This window comes from Sinocyclocheilus rhinocerous, unplaced genomic scaffold (assembly GCF_001515625.1).
Source record: "Sinocyclocheilus rhinocerous isolate Xijiao unplaced genomic scaffold, SAMN03320098_v1.1 scaffold637, whole genome shotgun sequence".
Lineage (NCBI taxonomy): Eukaryota > Metazoa > Chordata > Actinopteri > Cypriniformes > Cyprinidae > Sinocyclocheilus > Sinocyclocheilus rhinocerous.
The window spans coordinates 56,196-82,258 of NW_015662933.1; the positions used below are offsets into that span (position 1 = coordinate 56,196).

At 36.6% G+C, this 26,063-nt stretch overlaps 1 protein-coding gene across 1 annotated transcript in view; it reads right to left on the reverse strand.

Moving 5' to 3' along the window:
• The window catches only part of LOC107728442 (zinc finger matrin-type protein 4-like), a 73,900-nt gene that overhangs the window by 8,017 nt on the left and 39,820 nt on the right, over positions 1-26,063 (reverse strand). Inside the window, exons 3-5 of the mRNA XM_016538605.1 lie at positions 25,139-25,231; positions 14,048-14,207; positions 7,969-8,193 (exon numbers count right to left, since the gene is read on the reverse strand). Of these exons, the coding sequence (XP_016394091.1) occupies positions 7,969-8,193; positions 14,048-14,207; positions 25,139-25,231 (478 nt within the window). The remainder of the gene's footprint in view (positions 1-7,968; positions 8,194-14,047; positions 14,208-25,138; positions 25,232-26,063) is intronic.

A 26,063-nucleotide genomic window follows, 5' to 3' on the forward strand; every position in this document is an offset into this window, starting at 1 on the left:
TATAGTATAGTATTTCAGTCTGGCGAGTAAACAAAAAAATGTACTAGCCAATGGCGATTCAATTGCCAAGGTGTCAGAGGGTTGCACAGCGTCTCCCTGACATGGCTGCATCAACACTACTGCTGTTCCTGAAACCACGCCTTCTTTCTTTGCGTGCACATTTGGGCGGCATTATGCTAATATTTCCACATATTGACGTAGACATGTGGGGGCGTGTTAGAATGAGCCATTTTAGGTAGGCGTGGCTGACTCTTAACTTTTATAAAGAATATCTCTTTGGATTTGAGACTTTAAAGATCTTCTTTATGCACCAAGAGCTTGTAACACTCCAAAGAGAAAGGAAAACTTGAAATCGCATCATATGACCCCTTTAATCTAGAAAAGGAAAACAGCTCAAATTAGCTGAGCTCCTGAGAGTGGCAACACTGAGAATCTTTTCTTCGGTTCTTTCTCATCCATCACTTCCTCTGAGAGACAGAGACCGAGGCTTATGGAACCCAGATGGGTTTTGAAATGTTTATTGTGTAAGAGGTTCATCTAGCAACCATTACTTGAGACAAGTGCTCTTTAAGTGCCATTTCAGGAAGGGAACAAGTCATTACAATCAAATGTCCAACCTTCAGGGGGTGTTCTTACACAGATTCTTCAAACTGTTGCAGTGCAATATCTCATGTTAGCTCTCATCTATTTAAAATTTGACCTCAGCTGTGCATTGTGAAAAAAGCTACAGAAATAAATTTGAACTGAACTGAATAGCTGTACCAGTCTACTAGATAGATAGATAGATAGATAGATAGATAGTTAGTCTACAAAACATACATCATCATCTCTGAAAGCAGAACACGCTCGTTTGAGAATAGTTTTCATTCTCTCACACATAATGGTTTTATGAACAGTGCTCTAATATTGCGTTATATTATATTGTGCATAAATCCCATGAGTCAATTATGTAAGACGAAGGAGCGTCCGGCGGGCTTGCGGCAACCACATGTGACGACCCCGGGCTGGACTCCACTTCGTCTACGGTGAAATCCGATCCGGTGATCCAAAGAGCGTCCGGCGGGCTTGCGGCAAGCACATGTGACGACCCCGGGCTGGACTCCACTTCGTCTACGGTGAAATCCGATCCGGTGATCCACAGCGCAAAGTTGTAGTATTTCCTGAGCAACCAGCACGGATCAGCTCCAGGCATGACGAAGGAGATATCGTCCTCTTTTGGAAGACCAAACAAAGTAGTTTTGCTTTCACAACGAGGCACACAGTGTCTTTACGACATGGCGGCGGCAGCAACAATACTACAGCGAGAATAAAAGTTACGCCTTCTTTCTTTGCATGAACATTTGGGCGGCGTTATGCAAATCTTCCCACATAGTGACGTAGGTATGTGGGGGTGTGTTAGAACGAGCCGTTTTAGGTAGGCGTGGCTGACTCTTAACTTTTATAAAGAATATCTCTTTGGATTTGAGACTTTAGTCTTTGCAACTTTACAGATCTTCTTGCACCAAGAGCTTGTAACACTCCAAAGAGAAAGGACAAATTGAAATCGCATCATATGACCCCTTTAAGTTTTACTGTAGCAAATCTAATGATCATCTAATCATGTCACTACCAAATTCATACATAAGGATAATTCCCAAGATGATTCTTCCAGCAATTACACACATTTTATTGAGGATTCATATCTGCTATGTTCATCAAATCCTACATTTCACAATTGAGACCGTATCCACTGGGTTATGATAATGAATAGCTGCACTCAATTATATCATTCTATCCCTACTTTCAATATATTACACAGTCATGGCAATAATAATACAGTATGAATGTCAATTTTAATCCTGCCTGTCAAGGTGGATATGAACGGAGCAGGAAGGAGGTGCTGGCTTGTTCTTGAATTTTTACAGATTCTGTGAAGCACATAAACTGCTCTTGCAATTTTAAACAGGGCAAATTGCTGCACTTTCAATATCCCCCCTTCACAAAATGGCAGGAGGCTCTTCAGCGCCGAGCTGGTATTTACATCCTAAAGCTTGTCACTCTCCCTGCTTTTTTGTTTAGGGGGAAATGAAAACCTGTTTGCAGCAGGAGAGGGCTGTGCTGCGCTCCAATTTTCTCAGCAACAAAATATAGCCTCAGTTGGAAGGCAATTACACTGAAGTGTTCTCCACAAAAATAGCCAAGAGTCTGGGCCGGGATCCGCTAGCAGTCACCTCTGAGATGAGCCCTACCAGTGGCTTCCTGTACCTGATGAGAAGCTCAAATGGTAATGAATAGCTACATCCATGTGAAACGCCGTTCTTTTGCATCCCCCCAATTTTCTCAGTCCTTTCCTTTTAAAAAAGGACATGTGTGTTTATCTGTTTGTTACATGGACCCTGTGTTCGTGTGCAGGCTGCTAATGAGGATGATGAATGAGAGAGGACAGGCCAAAAGAAGTCTTGACAGCTCCCTGAAGGATGACCAAACCGCAGGCAGAGCTCAGGAGATCGAGATGCTCAGAAACTGGATATGAAGCAGGGCAGTGTTTTAAATATGTTATCTTGCTAAAACCTATCCCCAGTTGGGCCCCAAAGTGGGTCTGTCCTTATTTACTTGTCTCGATGCTGTTATACTTTCTAGTGGAATCCTTTCCATACAACGACACTTCATTGTGACCTTATCTGTCAAGCTTCAAAATGCACCAGAAATCACCATTAAGGAACCAAAATAAGCACACACATGACATGCGGACAAAAATATATTTATCATGGCCAAAAATTAAGAATTTGATCCCTTGTTTTATTAAATTGTTGCCTCGTTTTTAGTCAAATCATGGCCACAATTTACTATTCGTTCCCTCATTTTAGTTAAATAACATCTACAAAAGTTCCCACAACTTAATAAATTCACTCATTTTAATAAATCGTGGCCACATTGTACTAATTCGTTCCCTTGTTTTAAATTAAATAAAACAAGGGAACGAATTTGTACAAAGTGGCCATGGTTTGCTAAAACAAGGGAACGGATGAGTCCAACATGGCCACGATTTACTAAAAATTATGGGATTATTTCTTAATATGTGACAACGAATTCTTAAAGGGGACATTGGATGCCCATTTTCCACAATTTGATATGATTGTTTAGGGTCTTCATGAAATGTCTGTAACATACTTTGTTTAAAAATTCCTCAGTGGTCATGTAAAACACCACCCTTTTTACCTTGTCAAAAACAGCTCTGTTCACAGCGACCCATTTCGTTGCATGTCTCTTTAAATGCTAATGTGCTCTGCTCACTTTATTTATTTATTCTGCTAAGTATAAATCTAGCTAAGTAAACCACCAATAATAATAATAATAAATCCTGCTACTCTAACATACACAATTTTGTGCTATCCATTCATTCATGTATTCATATATTTATTTATTTAAGATAATAATAATAACAATGGTTATAATCATTTCTTGGAATACTATAATTGCACTATATTATTGCTCTGTAATGCTTGAATAGTAATCACTGGCAAATGTATATTTATTATTATTTCCGGCATTAAAAGGATAAGTTCATAGAACATTCTGTCATTTAATCACCCTTATGTTGTTCCAAACATATTTTTAATGAAACCTGCGAGGTTTCTGTCCCTCCATTAAAAGTCCAGGTAACCAAAAGATCTAAAAAGGATCTGTATGAATGGAGCAGTTTAATTCAAGTCTTGTGAAGAGATACAATCACTTTATATGATGAACAGAAAACACACAGTTAGATAAAATTCAGCAGATTTTGTCCAAAGCAGAAAATGAGGAAAAGGTTGTCATATTCCATCTGGGCAAAATTATGACTGTATTTACATAAGATACAACAAGATGATTCGACTCACATTATCCAGCAGCACAAACAACTATCCCTTGTGGTCCAAGGGGGATATGGTTTTGTGGGGATTTGGCATGAACGCAGATTTCATGATGCACTAAGCGATTTTTGCCAACCGATGTTGATATTTGAAAGCACCAAAACAAACACGCCCACACCCCAACAGGACCTCGCCCCTATTTTTATAACTCCGCCCCACACGTATGTACACAACCCTGGCAGCGACAATGGCGGAATCTGCTATGCCTGCCGGCCGCAGCATATTCAAGCAAAAGCCAACAGAGATTAGTTGTGTGAAAAAGCTAAATCAACGTAACTCACTTGTCAACAAGAAACAAAACAACCTCAGGGTCCGATCAGGCCTTCCCACTCCTTGATTTCTCTCCACCGCTGGAAAGCTGCTCCAATATTTACGCGGATCCTACCTCTTGCCTGATCGTAACCCTTCTTTTTAATGTTTTGTTCCTCCGAAATTTTCCTCTTTTTTTTATCTGCCATCTCTCGCTATCTATAGTCGATCTGCTAATATTCGCCCTGTGCACTCACTGAGCGCTCGCTTCTACCTGTCATTACTAGACACGCCCCTTACTGCTGATTGGCTGCGAGTTTGTTTTGGGACTCGGTCCGACACAGTGGTCAAAAGCGTTTTTCAAAAATCGCCTAGTGCACCTTTAAGCTGAACTAACAGCACCTATACAGAGATGTGATGTTTGCGAGTGAGGAACACCTTGATGAGACGCTTTTGTAATCAGCAGCATTTCTGCTGATATTTCAATAGAAGTGACATTTACAGAGAAAAGCTCCTGACAAGGGCACCCTGCTGTGTCATGGCCGGGGAAAATGATTACCTCTTATGCAGAATGCCAGCGTCAATGTAATATTTTCGTTTTTGTTGTCTCTAGTCTTGACAAAGACCAAAACAACTGCAGATTCTACAGGATTTGACTTGAAAGGAACTGTGCTTCTCTACACCAGATATGTAACGCACAACAGGTTTGTCCCCCAAGACCTTTTAAATGCATGACTTTATGACAGACTTTACAGGCAGGATTGTGAACAGCAGTTAAAAATAAAACATGCCGCCTTGGCTTGCTCATCCTCTGCATTGTGATTTGTGTGTTTCTATCTCTGGTAATGCAGAATCTCAGTTACCTGCTGAGCCTTGGCACATGTCCATATACTCCTTTTGGACAATACTCTTCACTGTGACTGATGTCCCATGAGACCGAAGCTCAGATTACCCTGGGACTGATCAGTTTGCTGGTATTTAAGAGAACATTAGGCCAGTCTTTCTACCCTCACACATTGGTTATCTATGTCTCCTTTTTAATACCTTTGGCATTGTTGGCTACAGGGTTTTTTCTGCACATGATGTCCAAACTTTTCCGTTTCCCTTAAAGAAATAGTTCACTCCAGGGAGACCCATAATAGTATTCAATGTGACTCGTGCAATATATCCAATGTCTTCTGATGCTTATACAATAGCTGGAGCTCTTAGGCCTTATTCAGGCTTGCATTCAGTTTAAAAATAGCAATTTTAAACACATTAGTGCAGGTCTGATGACAGAAACACTATTTGTTTTTGCATGTCACATGATTATTATATGGCAACATTGAAAAACATACAGTGCAACATTGAAGATAAATGGTGAACAATCACATAGTACATTTCTGTCTAATTAATGACAAACATGTAACACAAAAGAAGATTTTGAAAGTTTGTGGGGTACAAACAGCATTGTGTGTACAGTATATATGTTCAGTTGAAATGCCAATCATCTTGATCAGCCAATCACTGCATCATGACATCTTTTTATGGGCATTTTTTGTTTTGTATTCCACAGAAATAAATAAATACAGGTTTGGAACAACATGAGGGTGAGTAATGACATTTTTGGTTGAACTATCCCTTTAAGATCACTTATTGTGTTTTCGTTTGAATTAAAATAGGACCCTCTCTCTTCTGTAAGGTTTAGAGCTCTAAAAAGTATTGACAAAAGACATACTTCGTCAAAGTGTTCAAAAATGTTCTGTTTTCTTCTTAAAACATCTACTGAACAAAATAAGCCAGAATCGGACTGACTTGTTCAATTCAGTAGCAGGCGAATCAAAATCAAAGAGCTTTGAGTCTTAGTTCCTAAAGATAAGTGACAAGCTTTTTGCAAATTTGCCTAGGGGAAAGTACCTCTCAAGGATTACGGATCTAGTTTTTGAGATGTATCCGAAGGCAATACTCGACTCAACCTTGTTCAAACCCCAGAGCAACTACTGCAATGTGACTAACGTTTTATTTGAACTGGATTATGGGATCTGTCAGGATATCTGGATCACACACTGTATGACTAATGTGTCTAGTGATTACATCAATGTGAAATATGTATTTGAAGAGCACAAAGTCACCAGGGGTGGAAAGAGTACTGAAAAAGTATACTCACGTAAAAGTACCATTACATTGCAAAAAATGTAGTGTGAGTAGAGTAAAAAGTACTTGTCCAAAAGCAAATGTGCACTATTCGAGCAAAAGAGTAGCTTAATTAAAAGTACGCATGAGTAGTGAGTACTGAGCTGGAGATTATACACCTTTATAATAAAAGCTGTCCACTGCAATAAAAAAATGTAGAAAATACTGTACATACTCTAATTCACATATTCTTTTGTTTGTCAGAAAGAATGAAGAATATCTGTCATCCAACAGTTTTACATTTTGACTGTCAACTCTTTAAAATATATCAAAACAACACGGGGAAAAAAAAATATTACAGAGATGAAAAGATGAAAGAAAAACAGGATACTGGATGCATAATTCCCCGCATTATGAACATGGCTCTTGCGTGAGTTATTAACATTATACGCAATACCCGAAAACTCACACCAAATTTCAGGCCCTGTATATAGGCTAGCCTATATACAGATAATTTAGTAAGCAGAAAAAAAAAAAAATCGGATTACAGGGGCTAATTATCACATTATTGGGGTTGTTTCAACCCGCGGACATGAAAAACAGTCCACGGCAACAGTGTTAAAGTAGCCCAATTCCTTGGGACATAACCGCAGACTTGGCAACACTGTTTTCTAACACTGTTTGATTTGACGAGAGTCATGAGACCAATTACTCTCTCCATATCCAATCACGTTGATGGATAAAAATAAACTTAAAATGTAACAACCACAAAAAGAGGGAAAATACCGGAGTAAAACTACACATACATCAATTAAAATGTACACAAGTAAAATTACACAATTTTTTAACTACTCAAAGTACAATTTCTGATAAAAGCTACTTAATTACAGTAACATGATTATTTGTAATTTGTTACTTCACACCCCTGAAAGTCACTGACAAGATTCAACTATGGGGAGCAGAAGTAGGGGAGATAAGTGATTTTTTAATTTGAAAAAATCTGGATGTATGCAAACAATATGAGTGCCACAAAATGCATAAAATTTTTTTAGTACATTGCTGCCGCGTAAACACCCTTAGTTTAGTTATTCACTAAAGAGGGAAAAAAAGATGTAGTTTTTTGTTGTTAAAAATTAACTTGACAACAGTCAATGAGGTCAAAGTTAGCAGGTTAGTATGGTTAAATGACCTGTCTTTCTCCATTGGTGCTCCATTAAAAAAGACTGGAGTAATGAAAATTCAGCTTTGCCATCACAGGAATAAATTACACTTTAAAATATAAATAGAAAATAAATTGTAATAATATTTTACAATTACTTTTACTTTTTTGATCAATGCAGCCTTTGTGAGCATAAAAAACATTTTAAAAAATCTTACCAACCCCAAACTATTAAATTGGTACTTTCTTTTATCTTCTTTATTTTTGTGTAAAAAAAAAAAAAAACACATAACTGTCAATTATTTCATTATATTGTAGTAGATGTTCTCCCAGTGAATTATTATTGTTGGATGGCTCTTAGTGAAAGTAACTTATTTAGTTTTATTTATTTATTTGTCTGCATTGACGTTACTGCTCTGTATAGTTGCTAGTGAAGGGTTTGGAACTGTGTGTATTCTTGAGGCACCATCAGACAATCAGTGTTGTCATGACAGTTTCGTGTGACTCCAAATGTGATTAGTCACATGACATCTCTGACTCAGGCAGTTGAAGACTGACCTGTGCTTTCATTCGCATCCAGACTGCCAGCCAGCTGCTCCAGTAGTCGCGCCCGTGCCGCATTTCTCTTATGCTTCTTGCCTTCGTAGTGTTGCTGTGCCATCAGTGGGTTGTTGAACCAGGCGCCACACAAGCAGCAGTACTTGCCTGCCTCACCATGATTGGTCAGCGGCTGCCACGAGGGAGGGGGCGGGTCTGTGGTCTGAGGGGTGGGCGGAGCTGACTCTGCACAGAACAGAATATACATTCATTATCTATAAATATCCATCAATATAGATGACCTTTAGGAGCCTATACAGTAAATATTCTGTTGAGTGCAGCTGAAACTGTCCTGCTGTCCAAAATGTCCAAACACACTGATGGCTCCAAGCCTAATCTACTGAACAGCTATGCAGGTCAAGAGAGGGTCAGTGCATGTGGAGATGAAAATTCACCCCTGAGTTAGGTTACCCTCCTCCATCTTATGAGGAAAAAGCAAGCAGATGCATTGATCTTCCAGGTGACACTCTCGAAGACACCGTGGGACTTGTTACCATGGTTACCAACCCCAAAGGCGACAGTGCCGCAGGTTAGAATGAGCTAAACACACTGTGATTGTTTACTGGACTTTTAAATCCAATAGATGCTGAAAAAAGATCATACATAAGATTTTTTTTAAAACTTTTTACTGTACTGTTTTGTAATTCATGGAATGGAATGGAATATACTTAATTTAGTTCATTGTATGGACAAGAGAAGTATGGACATTCTGCTAAACATCTAATTGTTGTGTTCCAATAGAGGAAAAGAGTATAAAAAGAGGTTTGGAACTGAGTAAATGGTGACAGAATTTTTTTTTATTTTTTTTAGGCAAACTAACTCTAAATGTTTATAAAAAAGTCAATTAATATAAAAGAGAAAATGCAATAGAATCCGTCTTCTAAATGTTGTAAGTGAGCATTTACAGAAAGGTTGCTTTCTTTTAAAGGGACAATTCATTCAAAAATGAAAATCTGGTCACACTTTAGTTCGGGAACCAATTCTCACTATTAACTAACTATTAGCTACAATTTTTTGACTCAATAAACTTCTGATTTGCTGCTTATTAATAGTTAGTAAGATAGTTGTAAAGGTTTAGGTTTTGGGTAGGGTTAGGGATGTAGACTATTGTCATGCAGAATAAGGCATTAATATGTGCTTTATAAGTACTAATAAACAGCCAATATGCTAGTAATATGCATGCTAATAAGCAACTAGTTAATAGTGAGAATTGGTCCATAAACTAAAGTGTTACCGAAAATTCTTCGGAACACTAAAGGAGATGTTTTTTAAGAACGTTGGTAACCAAACAGTTTTGCTGACCATTGACTTCCATTGTATAGAAAAAGAGACGTTTCTCAAAATATCTTCTTTTATGTTCCACAGAAGAAAGTCATACAAGTTTGGAAAGACATGAGGGTGAGCAAATTACAGACTTTTCATTTTTGGGTGAAATATCCCTTTAACGCTCAGAGACCCACTGTAGTAAAACTAATACTCTATTTAAATCAGTAGAGTAACACTTTTTTTTTTTAATAGCTATGGGTTATAAGTACATATAACAGCAGTTTGAATTCTGAAACGTATCATAGCAACAGGTTTGGCGGAAAAATACTTTGAATCTACCAGCATGGCAAAGTCACACGACATGACACCACTGCCATCTGTTTTGATCAAAATTTGGCAATATCCTTATTCATCTAGAGTATATATATGGGTCTTTGATGGTTGGATGTAATCTTAAAGTGGACACTAGTTGCTAAGAAGTTGATCATTTGATTTAGTTGATTTGTCATACTGTAGCAACCAAGAACACTTACAGTAACTACACCTCTCTGTTCTCACCACCCACATCTCACTCGCATTAGCAAAGATGATTCAAATCACTGTGCATGGATAACTTAAAATCAGCTTTCAGTGGTTTGACAAAACCAGCATACACACATTAGGAATGGGTCAGAATGGTTTATTAGTGGGCCTTTTTATCTGTAGTATTAACAAAATAATAAAGAGAGCTTCTCAAACTGGATTTTTTAGCATGCTGACAGTGTGCTACTGCTGAACTGCCAGCACGCTAAAATCCTCTGACAAGTTGCGTCCATAAATTCACGCTCTTAAAGCACTATCGCTACACCCATCAAAGCACTGCTTTTGTACCAAATTCACAGCATTCGACAATACATTTCGAGGCAATTATGAGTGTTTTTAAGAAGATGTGTTGAGTTAAAAACAGTTCGACTGACTTTTAAAAACACGTCTCGAGACCCTTGCGTTTTGTTTCATTTTGTTGAGCTCCTTTTAAAAGCAAGAGTCCATGCTGTGTGAACATCCATTTAGTGTCTGATCAGGGTCCGGTGGGCGTTTTAAAACTGTGTTTATGCAGGGCTGAATATAAAACCGTTTTGAACATCACTAACACACATATCTATGTATGTATTCCTGAGCGTGCATGATGTGCAGAGACAGATGTTGCAGATGAACCCTAAAGCTAGATCTGGAGTGACAAGATGAGCAGAAATAGATGGGGGATGGGCAGGTAAAGATCTCAAGGGCAACTCCATCACATCCGCTTCGACTGTCAACACCGATCCTCGTCTGATGAGTTTTCCTGAGCAAACAGCACTCTGGATTTTCACGAAGGTTACTTTTGACTCTAATCTCTCCTGAAACGCCCGTTCCACCACTTTCTCTTTAAATTTGCGGAAAAGTCCTTTTATATTGCTTTGCTAAAGCCGTCTGCTATGTGATCTCATCTCATCTGTGTGTCATGAAAGACTAAAAAACAAGACAAATAAAGCTGAGAGTGAACCATGATGACTGCATGCTCACCATCAAGCGCTTGTTATAATATCTACTGTACATGGAGAACCAGGAACATTAGTGGAATTAGTCTGGAGGGCTGTAAGACACACTACCCTGCTTGATTTAAATCATTTCCCTTATGACAGGAAATGAAATTCAATAGTCATTGACAGGCTAAAGATAGAAACACATGCCTCCTGTTTGTCCTCTGTGCCATCCAGAGTTTCATGACTGAACTATATATTTAGTTTCATAGTGCAAAATCCAATTGAGAGGTGATTTGTTCAGGGCAATATGCTGATGGAAATGTGTGATACACGCCAATTCAAAGTCTCTAATAAGTTTAGGGTTGGTAAGATTTGAAATATCAAGGCTGTAAAAAAACAGTAATATTGTAAAATAATATCATAATTTAAAATGTTTTCTATTAAATGTAATTTATTCCTGTGATGTCAAAGCTAAATTTTCAGCAGCCATTACTCCAGTCTTCAGCGTCACATGATCTTTCAGAAATCATTACTGATATGTGTCTGATTTGGTTCTCAATAAATATTTATCACCCCCCACCCCCCCAAGATTCTTTTATGAATATAAACTTAAAAAAAAAAAACATTATTTATTTGGAATAGAAATCATTTGTGTGTATATATATATATATATATATAATACCAATTTTACGGAATACATTTTTTTGAATGCCAACATACTACATTTTCTTTTATTCTACCCCTCTTTATTCTAAATGTAATGCCAGATTCTTTTATGAATATAAACTTAAAAAAAAAAAACATTATTTATTTGGAATAGAAATCATTTGTGTGTATATATATATATATATATATAATACCAATTTTACGGAATACATTTTTTTGAATGCCAACATACTACATTTTCTTTTATTCTACCCCTCTTTATTCTAAATGTAATGCCAAAACAGCTCACCTGTCAGCTGGGTTTATAAAATATTATAGTAAAATGATCTAGTAAATATCTAAATTATTAAAAATGAGCTGATATACACACTTTAGTTGAATGTTGTAAAATTGCTTGGCAACCATAAGCAACCTACAGACACTCCTTGTTTACACTGGGTGGGTGGTTAGGTGGGTGGATGGTTAGTTAGGTAGGTTCGTGGATGAATTGATCAATATGGACGGATGGGAGGAATGGCTTGCTCTCTCTTTTATTAACCATTATTCATTTATAAGCTCAATATAATTACAGTGAGTTTATACATGACATTGACCCTGAGTCACACAAATTCCCACTGCTTCAGGCAGTTTCTGCACAACCTTATTCTCAGGCAGTTTTGTGCTTCAAACAAGAAAACGGATACTTCTGCAATCTGACAGACTGTGTTTCTTCTGTCAGCGCACATGAATGTTGTTCATCATTGTTCACGCTTCATCTCTGATACCTCAGATGCATGAGTGGGTCCTCTTCATCACTTCAAACACTCTATTGGCTCTACTTTTTCCAAGAACTTTACTGGTAAAGGAAATCTAATAATATGATGCTGTTGTTTCTCTTTTAAATGCTATAAATCACAGCATGTCCATTCGTCTGTAAACAACCGCCGTTCTGAATTATTCATTGACACTGAGCATAGATAAAACTATTTGTTAGGATTGTGAATTAATATCATCAGAGACATAAACATCATGTATTGATGTCAGGAGTTTATTACTGCGTTTTCAAGGCTGCACTAATATTCCTCAGGCATTTTGCTTAATGCTCTGTTCTTAACACCAAACCCAATGTATTAAATTCATGCAATTTAATCCAGATGAAATCCATTCAAATGTTGTTTTCTTGACTATTTCAGCCTTATGCATTCTTATGTGATTACGTGATTGAAATGTGGTAATGTGGTAAAGTTTATTGCATTTATTTAGTTCTCCATTAAGTTTCTAAATTGACTAAGTTCTAGATTGACTTGATTTTTATACTACTTGTGCGAGCCTTAATTTTTTAAGTTTGAAAGCACTTTAATAACTTAGCAATATTGATTAGACAAAATACAAAATGATCAATAAAAATACTAAATATCATCAAAAGACTGAAAAAAAAATATTGAGATATATTACAAGTTTGGGGTCAGTAATTGTTTTTTTTTTTTTTTAATAACTTAATACTTTTATTCTGCAAAGACAGATTAAATTGATCAAAAGTGACTGGAAATACATTTATAATAATTAAAGTATTTCTATTCAAATAATTGCTGTGCTTTCGAACTTTCTATTTGTAATAAAATAAAAAATACTAACATTGATAATAATAAGAAACATTTCTTGAGCAACAAATCAGCATATTATAACTCAACGTTGCCATCACAGGAATAAATTACACAAAATAGAAAAGTTATTTTAAATTACAATAATATTTTAGAATTTTACTGTATTTTCTGTATTTTTAATAAAATAAATTTCAGCCTAGGTTAGAGACTTCTTTCAAAAACGTTTTAAAAGTTTGGGGTCGATAAGCTTTTTTTTTTTTACAGTAGTGTATGTCTTTTAGCTACAGTTGTGGTCAAAATTTTTGAACGGGGTAATTTTTATAAATTCAACTATTATTTTCTCTTGTGGACTATATGTACACGTCTTTTATGTGAAATATCTTATTCAGGTCAGTACTAAATAAAAAATAACATGCATTTTATATGATCCTTCAGATACTGCAGAGTGTATGTAAAATTTTGACCACAACTGTATATCGCTTAGTTCAAATGAGGCATTAGAATTAGATTCAGCAGTGACACATGAGATATTCTAGATCATTCTCATCTCATATTCTGAGCACTTGTGATTGTCTGCTCATTGCTTAAAGGCTTCCTTTTCACAGTTTTGCACATTTAACAGATAGCTACTCTGCACGACTCTACAGTGCAATCTTACAGTATGTTTCTTGATGTCTTGTGTCTGAATATCCCTGTAGTGTTGTAGGACGCTCACTGGAGCTTGTGTAAAGCTTCATTACCACTGCACACACAGCTGGGCCGGCGGGCATAAACAAAGCCTGCCTGACAGAACTGAACTTTAGGTTGAGTTTAGCGCTCTGGGCTTCAAGCATGAACCAGTCGCTACGTTCCTACACACTGTCTGAACACACCTCTGGGTCTAATCCACCACTGTATAGTGTCTCTATTCTCAGTAAAAGTGAAAAAAGACCAAAAACAAGATTATTTTTTAGCATGCTTTTATGAAGTAGTATCTAAAGAAACTAAACAACACTAGAATGCATTTAGTTGAGTGTCTTTTACCTGTGGATGCTGGCAGACTTGGTGTCTCCCCCAGCACCAAGCGAACTCTCTTAGCGTGCGTTTTGCCCTGGTAGTGTGACTGAGCCACGATGGCAGAAGTGAAGAACATGTTGCAGAGCGTACAGCATTTGTTTCTGTCCACCTCATTCTCTGCACTGTCCTAAAAAAAAGATAGAAGTACAGGACATATAGCACATGAATCACATTGTCACATATATAGCACATCTCAATGTCAAATTGAAAAGTTTTGGTTATTGATGGTTTAAGGTATGAATAATTTGTTTTATTATTATTGGTTGTTTGTTAATAAGTATTATAAAATTTTTATTTCCCGTGTTCATTGTGAAAAAGTGTAGAACATTACTTTTTTTCTTTTTTTTGGGCAACAATGGATGAAATGATTCCTTAGACCATACCAGAGTAAATACACAAACTGATATTATATAACTATATATATATATATATATATATATATTAGAAATATATACATATATAATTGACAATAAGATGCAAAAATATTTTAGATTTAATATATTACCCAGCCATAGTCTCTAGTATTCCATTAGTAAGTAAAGGAAAAAAATTATAATTAATTAATCTTAAGATCAGACCTTAAATGCATATACAAATGTCCAGTTGTGCATTTGTGACAGACATATTGCTCCAGTTATTTCTCATATACTAGATTGATTATTTTTCACAAATGAGGAATACAATGATTGTGATTTGGAGGCAGTAATGTGAGATGTGCTAAAATTTAAAATATGTTCCAAAATTGTGGTAGTCATCACATTAATTTCAGATGGATGGCAAGAAAACAAACAAATAAAATATTCAGCCAGTGTTCTCTGGTCATCAGAAACTGATTAGATGTGCTTCAGATTCCAGAATCTAACAGCCAGAAGATATTTTGAATATTCATATGTCAGTAAAAACGCACAGAGACAATCGTATGATTTTGGCCACATTGTGTGTGCTGCGAGCTGCTGCCAGTGGCTTGAACTGTCCTTCTCGTCTCTGGAGACTGAACTGTGGATTACAGGGCCACTATCAATTCTAGCACAGACGGGGCCCTTGGCATTCTCCCAACCCCCCGCTCTGAGTCAGGTCCTGATCCAGTGCAGCAGGAAAAAGGTCAGCTTTAAGTAAACCAGGTGAAAAGAGAAGCCAAGAACTGTCCTGATCAAAGCAACAGTCCAGCTTATCATCTCTTATAAACACAACAAAATCAGTTACTGAAATGAACACACCAAACACTCCTTTAGAGCAGCCTTAGATCAGTGGAGCCCAGAGGTATGTGGAGCCCAGGGGATGTTTTAACAGTTTGCGTGGGGAACCTGGAAAGATTTAGCATTGTTAGACCTACATAACAGCAAAATCTTTAAAATAAAAATATTAGATCTGTTTAATGATACAAATAAATATTGCAGATAAATGTAAATGTAGTCCAGCAAGATAAAATCAGTAGCTGCTGAATGCAATTAGAATCACAATCTCAGTGAAGAGAGCAGAAGAACTTTAAGAAATGACAGACTGATTCCTGTTGTAAAACTGTGTGTGAGATCTTTCCAGACTGATATCAGAGGAGATGACGAGTGGAAAACCTGAGAGCATAAAGGAAGCCACATGGAGTCTAAAACAGAAAATCTGTGATGTTTAAGATGATTATGAGTGTTTCAGAAAAATATACTGTATTGTGTCAGACTACTTTGATGCTTCATGACTTGAATATACCAAAAATGACAAATTGAATCATATACACTACCGTTCAAATGATTACGGTCCGATTACGTTTTTTTAAAAAGAAATTAATAGTTTTATTTAGTGAGGACATATTAAATTGATAGAAAATGACAGTAAAGACATTTATCATGTTATAAAAGATTTCTATTTCAAATAAATGCTGTTTGTTTCAACATTCTATTCATTATATCATTATATTCTATTCATGATTTTCACAAAAATACTAAGCAGCACAACTGTGTTCAATGTTGATAATAATAAGAAATGTTCCTTGGGCACCAAATCAGCATATTAGAATGATTTCTGAAGTATCATGTGACACTGAAGACTGGAGTAATGATGCTGAAATTCAGTTTTTCCATTAGGAAAAAATTACAATATTATTTTTTACTGTGTTTATGATCGAATAAATGCAACCTTGGAGAAAAAAAAAACGAACACAAACTTTTGAACAGTAGTGTACTCACCCTTATTGTTTTAATGATAATAATACTTTTAAATGCAAGTGAATGGGAAGGGATAATGTCGAGCTCCAAAAAGGAGAAAAGGCACCATAAAGTTGATGACTTGAATATACCAAAAATCACAAATTGAATCATATACACTACCGTTCAAATGATTACGGTCCGATTACGTTTTTTTTAAAAGAAATTAATAGTTTTATTTAGTGAGGACATATTAAATTGATAGAAAATGACAGTAAAGACATTTATCATGTTATAAAAGATTTCTATTTCAAATAAATGCTGTTTGTTTCAACATTCTATTCATTATATCATTATATTCTATTCATGATTTTCACAAAAATACTAAGCAGCACAACTGTGTTCAATGTTGATAATAATAAGAAATGTTCCTTGGGCACCAAATCAGCATATTAGAATGATTTCTGAAGTATCATGTGACACTGAAGACTGGAGTAATGATGCTGAAATTCAGTTTTTCCATTAGGAAAAAATTACAATATTATTTTTTACTGTGTTTATGATCGAATAAATGCAACCTTGGAGAAAAAAAAAACGAACACAAACTTTTGAACAGTAGTGTACTCACCCTTATTGTTTTAATGATAATAATACTTTTAAATGCAAGTGAATGGGAAGGGATAATGTCGAGCTCCAAAAAGGAGAAAAGGCACCATAAAGTTGTCTTGTGAGCTATATTTCAAGTCATCTGAAGCTATCCAATAGTTCTGTGTGAGGAATACATCAAAATGTTAAAGCGGGGGTGAATTCAGGTAAATTGGGACACGTTTTGTCATTAAGATGACTGGGAAGAAATGTCCCAATTAACCTCAACTCACCTACTATGCATTTGTGTGTGTAAAGCTTTTTAATGATGAAGAAAATCACTGAATGCACCTTCAGCACTGAAAAAAACCCCATCCAGTTTGGAACAACATAAGGGTGAGTAAATGATGACAGATTTTTTCGTTTTTTTGAGTGAACTATTGTTGTTGATACTGCAAATAGCATCTGCTCGATCTGAATCAGACATTTAAAAATAAATCTGCCATATTTTCATTCCAGAGTAGAGAAAAAGTTTGGCTCAAGCATGTTGTCTCAGACATTTTCCCCAGTCTTAGGCCAGGTTTGTATCTGCATTCTGCTCAACCATCACTGCTGACATTTCTGCACTTAAAAAAAAAAAGGTGCAAAGCAGCACTCAGGAGGGACCCTTCGTCAGCAAAATGTCTGTAAAACAGCAGTCATGGAAAATCTGAGATGCATTTCCACTGGAAGGTGTGATGGTCTGTTTCTCTTTCTGTATCCCTCTTTCTCTCTCTCACTTCTCACAGCATCTCGGCTCTGTCTCTTTGTAGATATTCTGTCAAATGAATATTCAGACAGCTCTCTCTGTCACGCTCCCTCGGGGCAGCCGTCTCGTTGACTTTCGGTGCCCATGATAAAATCTTCATTGGTATTGACAGCTCTGTTCCTCCTCACCTTGTTCAGTGAGTTTGAAAAGCTGGACAGCACCCATGACAGCATGACACCTGACCACCACAGCAGCTCTGCCACAACTCTATAACCTCTCAATTGTTACTCCTAAAAAGCCAAGAGAGAAATGTGGGGCAAATGGAGACATTTCCTAAGTCGCAGAATTACAAAGAAGTAAAAAAAAAAAAAAATCAATATTTTTGCCAAGTTTTATAGTAATAATATGAAATATACTACCATTCCTAAGCTTTTGAATTAAGTCTCTTATGCTCACCAAGGCTGTATTTATTTAAGCAAACTACAGTAAAAACAGTAAAATTGTGAATTATGATTACAATTGCATTTATTACAATTGCTATATTCTATTTTAATATATTTTAAAATGTAATTTATATCTGTGATGGTAAAGCTGAATTTTCAGCATCATTACTCCAGTCTTCAGTGTCTCATGATCCTTCAGAAATCATTCTAATACGCTGATTTGCAGCTCAATAAATATTTTTTATCATCAGTGTTGAAAACAGTTGTGCTGCTTAATATTTTTGTGGAAAATGTAATGCATATTTTGATTCTTTAATGAATAGAAAGTTCAAAAGACTTTCTTAAGAAGAAAAAAAAAAATTTTTTTACTTATCCTACACAAGTTTGTTTCTCAGGAAAATGTTCATTTATACATAAATGTTTAGACATTATTATTATTATTATTTTTTATATTTAATGTATATGTTTGTTTCATTATTTTTAGTACTTAAATACAAACATTTCTCATCAAATTTATCCAATATTAAATCTTCTGAGCAATGGTATCCATTAATTGTAAAGCTCTATACTGACTGCATGACAACAAATGTCTCATTAGTTTCTATTTTTAGGGAATTTTAGGAGAAACATCTGAGATTGTAGACATGTAAAAAGAAACAACTGAGAGCTCTGAAAGAACAACCACTGAGCAATACAATGCTCCTCTGGGTCCTGTCCTACAATATCATTATATAAACCCAAACCCCTCATCTCCATAAAACAATACTTTTAATGTTTTAGTGTGATTGGAGTTGATGTATCAGACCTTGCAAGTGACAAACACGGGCTCAGCTGTGCTCTGCTTTCAGATTCATCACATTAAAATCAGCATTTCAAGGTGAGGCCAGCCATATATATGAGCTGCTTGCAACTGTAAAAAAGATAATAATAATAAAAAAATAAACCTTTATATCTCAGCAAAAATAGACTTCTCTATGCTATGCTTTGGGAACTGGATGCCATGTTTTGAGTATATATATATATATATATATATGTGTGTGTGTGTTTATATATAAAACTCAAATAATTTTCAGTGAATTTGCATGTAATATATATAGCAAATTTATCAGGAAAATAAATAATAATATATATGCTCATTATATACACTGTCATTCAAAGGTTTATTAAATAATTGCAGCCTTGATGAGCATAAGAGACATTAAAAATCGTACTGATCCCAAACTTTTGAACGGCAGTGTAGCTATATGCATTTCCTCACAGTTCTCATGAATTGTACCATTGCCGAATGTGCTGTCATGTTATGCCAGAAGTGGCGCATACTGGCACATTTGAGTGAAATGTGAACCTGTTCTCACTGCACTCTTTGTCACACAGGAGCAGGCTCTATTTTACACGTCTGGGCCAGAGCGATCGTCTCAGAGCTGTTGCTCTGTGTGTGTGTGTTAGGGGACCAGAGTGTTCGCCGTCACCTCCCTGCTGAAAGGAAACACAAATAAGTTCAAACTTCATGGCCTAGTTCTGTTTCGCTGTGCCTGTGACCTGATTCCAGTGAGCCGGCCAGTGAACATTTGTGTTCTGACTGCTGTTTGCAGGAGAGGTGAGTGTGTAGTGCTCTGAGCTCACAGACGTGTTTTCCCATCCCAGCACTGCTCCGCTCATGTAAAACGGTACGTTTGCAGCTCACTGTCACAGCTCAGGCTGCTCTCATCACTGTATGTGAGTGTATGCATATGATGTGTGTTTTGTGCAATGCATGCAACTCATTTCAGTTTGTTTTGGAAGCGCAGGCACTGCACACTGTATAAAGGCTGGGTGATGTATAAAATATTATGTATTTCTGATCGATTTGCACAATATGTAAGTACCTTATTGGTTATTGGGGATTATTATAGTTTTCCTTTCTTCATCGCTATCAGTTATTGATGTTCTTTTTGTATTAATTAAAACTTTAATACTTCTATTCAGCAAGGATCCATTAAATTGATCAAAGTTGACAGTAAATAAAAAAATGCTGTTCTTTTCTACTCTCTGTTCATCAAATAATCCTGAAAAAAAACTATATATATATATATATATATATATATATATCGGCTTAATATTTTTGGCTTCAATACATTAGTTGAGTCTTCACATCAGGACACTGAGGAAAAAAAAATGTTGCTTTAGCGTTTGAGCTGTTTGGTTGAAATAATAGTTCTTCTAATTTAAACAAAACCATACTTTTCAGAGAAAATACCAGGGTAAAAAAATGATCAGGATTTAATTGTTTTAGTTTTATCACCCTCCTCTAACCATATATGCCCTTGAAATCATAAACAGAATAAAAAACAGAACCCATCAGGGCTGCGGTGATCCCCAGCGGGGACTGAAACTGTCTTAATTTGAGATTTGTTGGTAAAAGCTTATTTCTTCATGCTTTTTGTGATTCTTTGCTTTCAAGGCATTTGTGTTCGAGTCCAGGCATCCTCTCAATGGTTTTCAGGTCCACAGGGCCTGTGCATATGGATTATTATGATGATTATGATCCCAGAACCAGGGCAAACATTCTCCTCACACCTCTAGAGGGGACAAGCCGAGTGTAATCCAATAAATAACACTGTGAAACCTGAAGCAGTCAACAAGACCTAAAATAAACTACCAAAACACAGGTGAGAAAGACCAATAGACACAGAATAAAACGGAATTCCTGCTCGATTGAATGTGCAATGTTTTTTTTAATAGCATTCACAGAAGATGAAGTCAATTTTACATCTCGCTTTTTCATTCAAACTTGCCATTTTCTTCCTCGCCAGTGACTTGTCACCTACACATTTGTCTGCGTGCATTTACATATGACCTATTTTAGGTTTGATAATGAAAGCAAAGTGAGTGTGTGAGCATGTTTGAGTGAAGGTGCTGGTGTGTGAAGTTGTGAATATGTGTAAGCATGTGTGTGTGTGATGCTCTGGCAGTGTCTGGTCCTGTTCTGTTGTTAACAAAGATCATTTAATTAGGAGACTGTTTATCTCTCTCCTCCACTCTCTCATTCCTCTGTTGTAATGTTGGGAAGGGTGTGAAAACAAGCTAAAAATACAGCCCGAAGGAGGAAAGTCACAGAGTCACATTAATTGTGCCGGTTAAAAGCGGCATACAGAATATAGATTTAGAAAAATGGAGGAGAATAGAGGAGAACAAACAAACAAAAAAAATTCTTTAACATCCTTTAACTTTCATTCTACCTGATGGAGAGCCACTAAAGCAAAGAAAGATTTTTTTTTAATATCTCCAAGCACCTTTCCGACCTACTTTCCTCTTTTGTTCTCCTGCGAGTCTTAGTACTTCTGCTTGACATTTTTGAAAAGGAAACTCAAACACGCTTTCCACAGCCTCAGTGTAACTCACTTCCTTTCTTATGAAGTCAAGGAGTCAGGAAAACAAGGCGAGTTTTAAGAGGTAACTGGAATATCTCCATTATAGAAGCCTGTTTTCACCTCAGTGTAAAAAATTTAAAAAGGTAATCATGAGGTAAAGTTTAAAATGAGAAATAATGTCACATTGCAAGGTATAAAGCTACTTTTAGAGATGTAAATTTGCAGTTGCAAGATTTAAAGTCACAGTTGACGTTATTTTAGGTCACAATTATGAGAAACAGAATCACAACTTGGATTCAAGTTTTTAATTCTGAGGTGGAAATGGGCTTTCATACTCTTTGGCTTTGTTTGGACAGGCAACAAAAATCTGATTATTTATTTAGAGTTATTATCGTTAACTAACTAAAAATTTAAACAATTAAAGGGGTCATATGATGCTTTTTTAAAGATCATTATTTTGTGTATTTGGTCTAACAGAATATGTTGACATGCTTTAATGTTCAAAAAACACATTATTTTTCAAATACTGTACATTATTGTGGAACTAAAATAACAAAAACTAAATAAACTAAAACTTAAATTATAAGTGAAAAATATAAAATCTAATTCAAAATACTGACAAACTATAACAGTGTATTAATGATACTGAATAGCACATTTAATTGATGTTGATTTATTTATTATTATTTGGACTCTTTGGCTCAAATCTGTTTAGTTGTTTGTAGCCCACACAAATAAGAGTTTAGCAAATCTGATTAAAATTTTTTTTAATTTTTTTTAATCTATTTCAGTCTTATGAGATTTCAAGTTTGGGGTTTTTAGATCATTCATTATGTGACATGACTGTAACACCATGCACAAAGTTAAGCCATATCTGCAGCTGTCTGAATTCATTTACGATTGTGTGGCATTCACTACGTACTGAATTGTAAATGAGTTTTTTTATCTTCCCTCTTTCAGCAATGACAGCTATAGTCTTATATGTTTTTTGGCATTTGTTTGGCACCTAATTTATTATGGTGGCAACCGAGAAGATACTGTCTACACCAAGGGTCTCCAGACTCGGTCCTGGAGGGCCGGTGTCCTGCAGAGATTAGCTCCAACTAGAGGTCTGCGTGGGACTGTTTTTTTAGTCCCGCTCCCGCAAGGTTCTATTCCGCACCCACCCGCTCCCGCTATATATTCAGTCTTTGTTCACCCGCTGTCCTCTTAGAATAATTGTCTTCTTGACCCGACCGTTCCCGCTAAATTTAGATCTCGTTTCCAGAATCTCACATTTAAATTTCCGCTACTGAAAGAAAGAGAGATAGGCTGACAAATAAAAGTGTAGTCTGCACAAAATTGTACAGCCTGCTCTGAGCATCGTTATGCACATGCTGCGCACAGACCACGCAAATAAAACGTGTGACGTTTAAAGCATGCGTGCAGCGCGTGCATAACAGTCCGAGTGCAGGCTGTACCGGTGGTCAATAAGAATAAAGCGCAGATATGCTGTTCTAAATAGACGTCGGGAACGGGATATTGTTAGACCACCCGCTCCTGTTCAAGTTACCGACCGCTACCGTGTTTTATTCGGGAATTTAATCCCGCGGCGCAAAAAATCCGGTCGGGTCACGGGAATGCAGACCTCTAGCTCCAACCCTAATCAAACACACCTGAACCAGCTTACTAGAAACAAGGCATACTAGAAACTTCCAGGCAGGGGTGTTAAGGCAAGTTGGTGCTAAACTCTGCAGGACACCGGCCCTCCAGGACAGAGTTTTGAGACCCCCGGTGTACATTGTAACATTGATCTGATTTCATTTACAAAATGACAGTCCGAATGAGTCCTAAAGTTTGGAATTGGGTGCAGTGTGAACATAATGAGAAATTGAAGCCAGATCTTTCTTAGTTCATGAAACTTAATCAGTGATGTTTCATTTAACTATCCACTTTGTCTCAGATGTTTTCCCCTAAAATCCCTAAATGATTTAAAAACAGAAACATGTTTGATTTCATATTGACTGACTGACTGATTCTCTGACTTTTGATTGCAGACTTTGATATCTTAGCAAATCTGGGCACAGCTTGAGACATTGAGATCTCTTTTGAAACTGTAGAGGAGACATATATGAGATTACTGGAGTCTTTTTCTCAGGAAAAAGCAGGAGTTTCAATTTTATCTCCATTTAATCATTTCTGTCTTGAAGAAATAATTAAGTCTCTGAGGGTCTGTTTCTCTGTACATGCCTGTCTTAGACAATAAGAACGATGTGAAAGGAGATCTTGTGTGATTTTCTGTCCTGTGGGAGACAGCATTGACAGGGCACACGGTATCTCTGACTGATTCCAAACTGATAGCTGAGCAAATGTGAGAAAGATCTGCTTCAATCCATCTATTCTTGACAGAGAAGTCTGAATTGACTTGTGTGGAGTGGAGAAAAGAGTTGCGAAGTGACAGACTCAAAGTTTCAGTCAGTGAAAGTTTGTCCAGCACTGGTTTCTTTAGTCTAGAGCAGTGGTTCCCAAACCTGTCCTGGAGACCCCCTTGCCCTGCACCTTTTGTATATGTCTCCCTTATCTAACACACCTGATTCCACTCATCAGCTCATTAGTAGAGACTGCAAGAACTAAATTGGGTGTGTCTGATTAGGGAGACATACAAAATGTGCAGGGCAGGGGGTCCTCCAGGACAGGTTTGGGAACCACTGGTCTAGAGGCTTGTACTTTCTTCGTTTTGTGTTTGGATTTGATTTGTGGCCAGTCTGCCTCAATCCGCTCAGAAGGAGGTTTGAAAGTGACGGCACAGTCATTGCCGAGGACTGCCTGGTACCAAGAAGAATTATTCATAAACAGTCCCACTAATGAGCTCTGTATAAGAGTACAGACTACGATTCAATCAGAATGGTAGCTGGATGGTTTTATTGAATGCGAGTGATAAACTAACATCTCCTCCCCTCAGACACCCTTCTGAAAGCATTAACAAACGCTCAGGCACTTCATAACCAGTCAGAACAACATGTATGTGTCTGTATGTCAAATCATCAATCCGCACTGGGATCATTAAGATGTTTTATTAAGAACTGCCAGAAAAGAATAAAAAGCCCTGAAACTCTTCATCGCCTCTCCAAGTTGTCTATCTGAATCCTAAACAGCTTGTGTTAATCATGGCTTAATTCAGAGTCCATGAAGACATTAGATGACTGCTGTGCCCGTCATTTGCCTTTTGGGGAAATGGAACATTAACATTCTGTCTCTGAGGAGTTAAAAAAAAAAACAAGAGAAAAATCAAAGCTCAGTGCCTGTAATCTCCACTGCCCTCATTTAGCATTTCACCGAAGACAAAATTGTCTCTTTAGGTTAATATTTATATAATAATATAGTTATTTGATTATTTTATTTTTAATTGTTAAGTGTAAGTGTTGTTTTCCCCTTAAATGTTCTCATTTAGAGTATGCAAAAACTAATTTGTGATATAGTAAGAATACAAAATTTATGTGTATGTAATAGCTCAGATCATTTGATTTTAATCTCTGGTGTTTGATTGCAGACTTCAGTATCTGAGCACACATTGAAACAATTTTGAAAAAATTGCACAAGGACACTTTTCATGTAAAACATTGCACAAAAATACATGTTGTTTAGGCTTTATATTATAAAACAATAAATAATTTGCAGATGCCACTTGGCTTGGTATTTCAATGAAATTACATTGTGTCTCCAGATGTCCAGATATACTGCATTATTAATAATAAGCATAAGAGAGAGGAAGACCATAATCTAAAATGAAGTTTTATTATACAAGCTTTAGAAAATACCGGATTGTCTGGTCTCAGTCTTTTGGATGGTGGACCTCCATCTTCTGGGTGGAGCATGTAGAACAGACGCACTTTGTTGGCATGTTTCTTGCTCTGTTGTGTGTGAGAAAGAGACAGAAGAATTAGCACATAATGGAAATCTAAAGTGTTCTCATTTGATTTTACATGAATGTAACCGTTTTATGACACCCAGTAAATATCCAATTCTGCAAGACTTAAAAGAATGCACACATTACCAACAATCCAGTCTGCAATGGAAAGGGTTATTGGCCTATACTGGACAATAAATAGATTATGAATAAAAAACATGACATACTGAAACATGATATACATAATTTTGATGCATGCTTTTGGCTCCTTTTGAAATTACTGAAAGTTTTCAAAACAAACTTTATGTTTGTAGGGTTTTTTTTTTTTTGTGCAGAGAGTTTGAGGTTGCTTGTTCACTAAAAAAACGCTGGGTTGTTTTTTCAACCCAAATGCTGGGTTGAGACCGCTGGGTAAGGACGTTGGGTTGTTTTAACCCAATTTGGGTTGAAAATTGGTCTTGATCTATAACCCAGTGGTGCTGGGTTGGGAACGTGGACGTGAAAGAGAGCACTCATGTCACGTTAACATCGGACGACACCAGTGCGAGAAGCCGCCATTTTCTCAGCGTCTTCAGATGGAAGCGAGTGCGAGTGAAAGACGGTTTATGGTAAGTAAAGATTAAAAATGTAAAGTCATCATTCATTGTTTGAGTTCGGTAGTATTTTGAGATTTCATGGAAGGCGGAAATATTCCGAAAAGAGCTTATATTGAAAAAACCGCGGACGTGGATTTCGCCTCAGAAATAGTCTCAACTTTTACTGAACAGAAAAGGTGCTTTTAATATAACGTCAGTGAGTGTCTTATGTCATATTTACATAAGATTTTACAATATTTA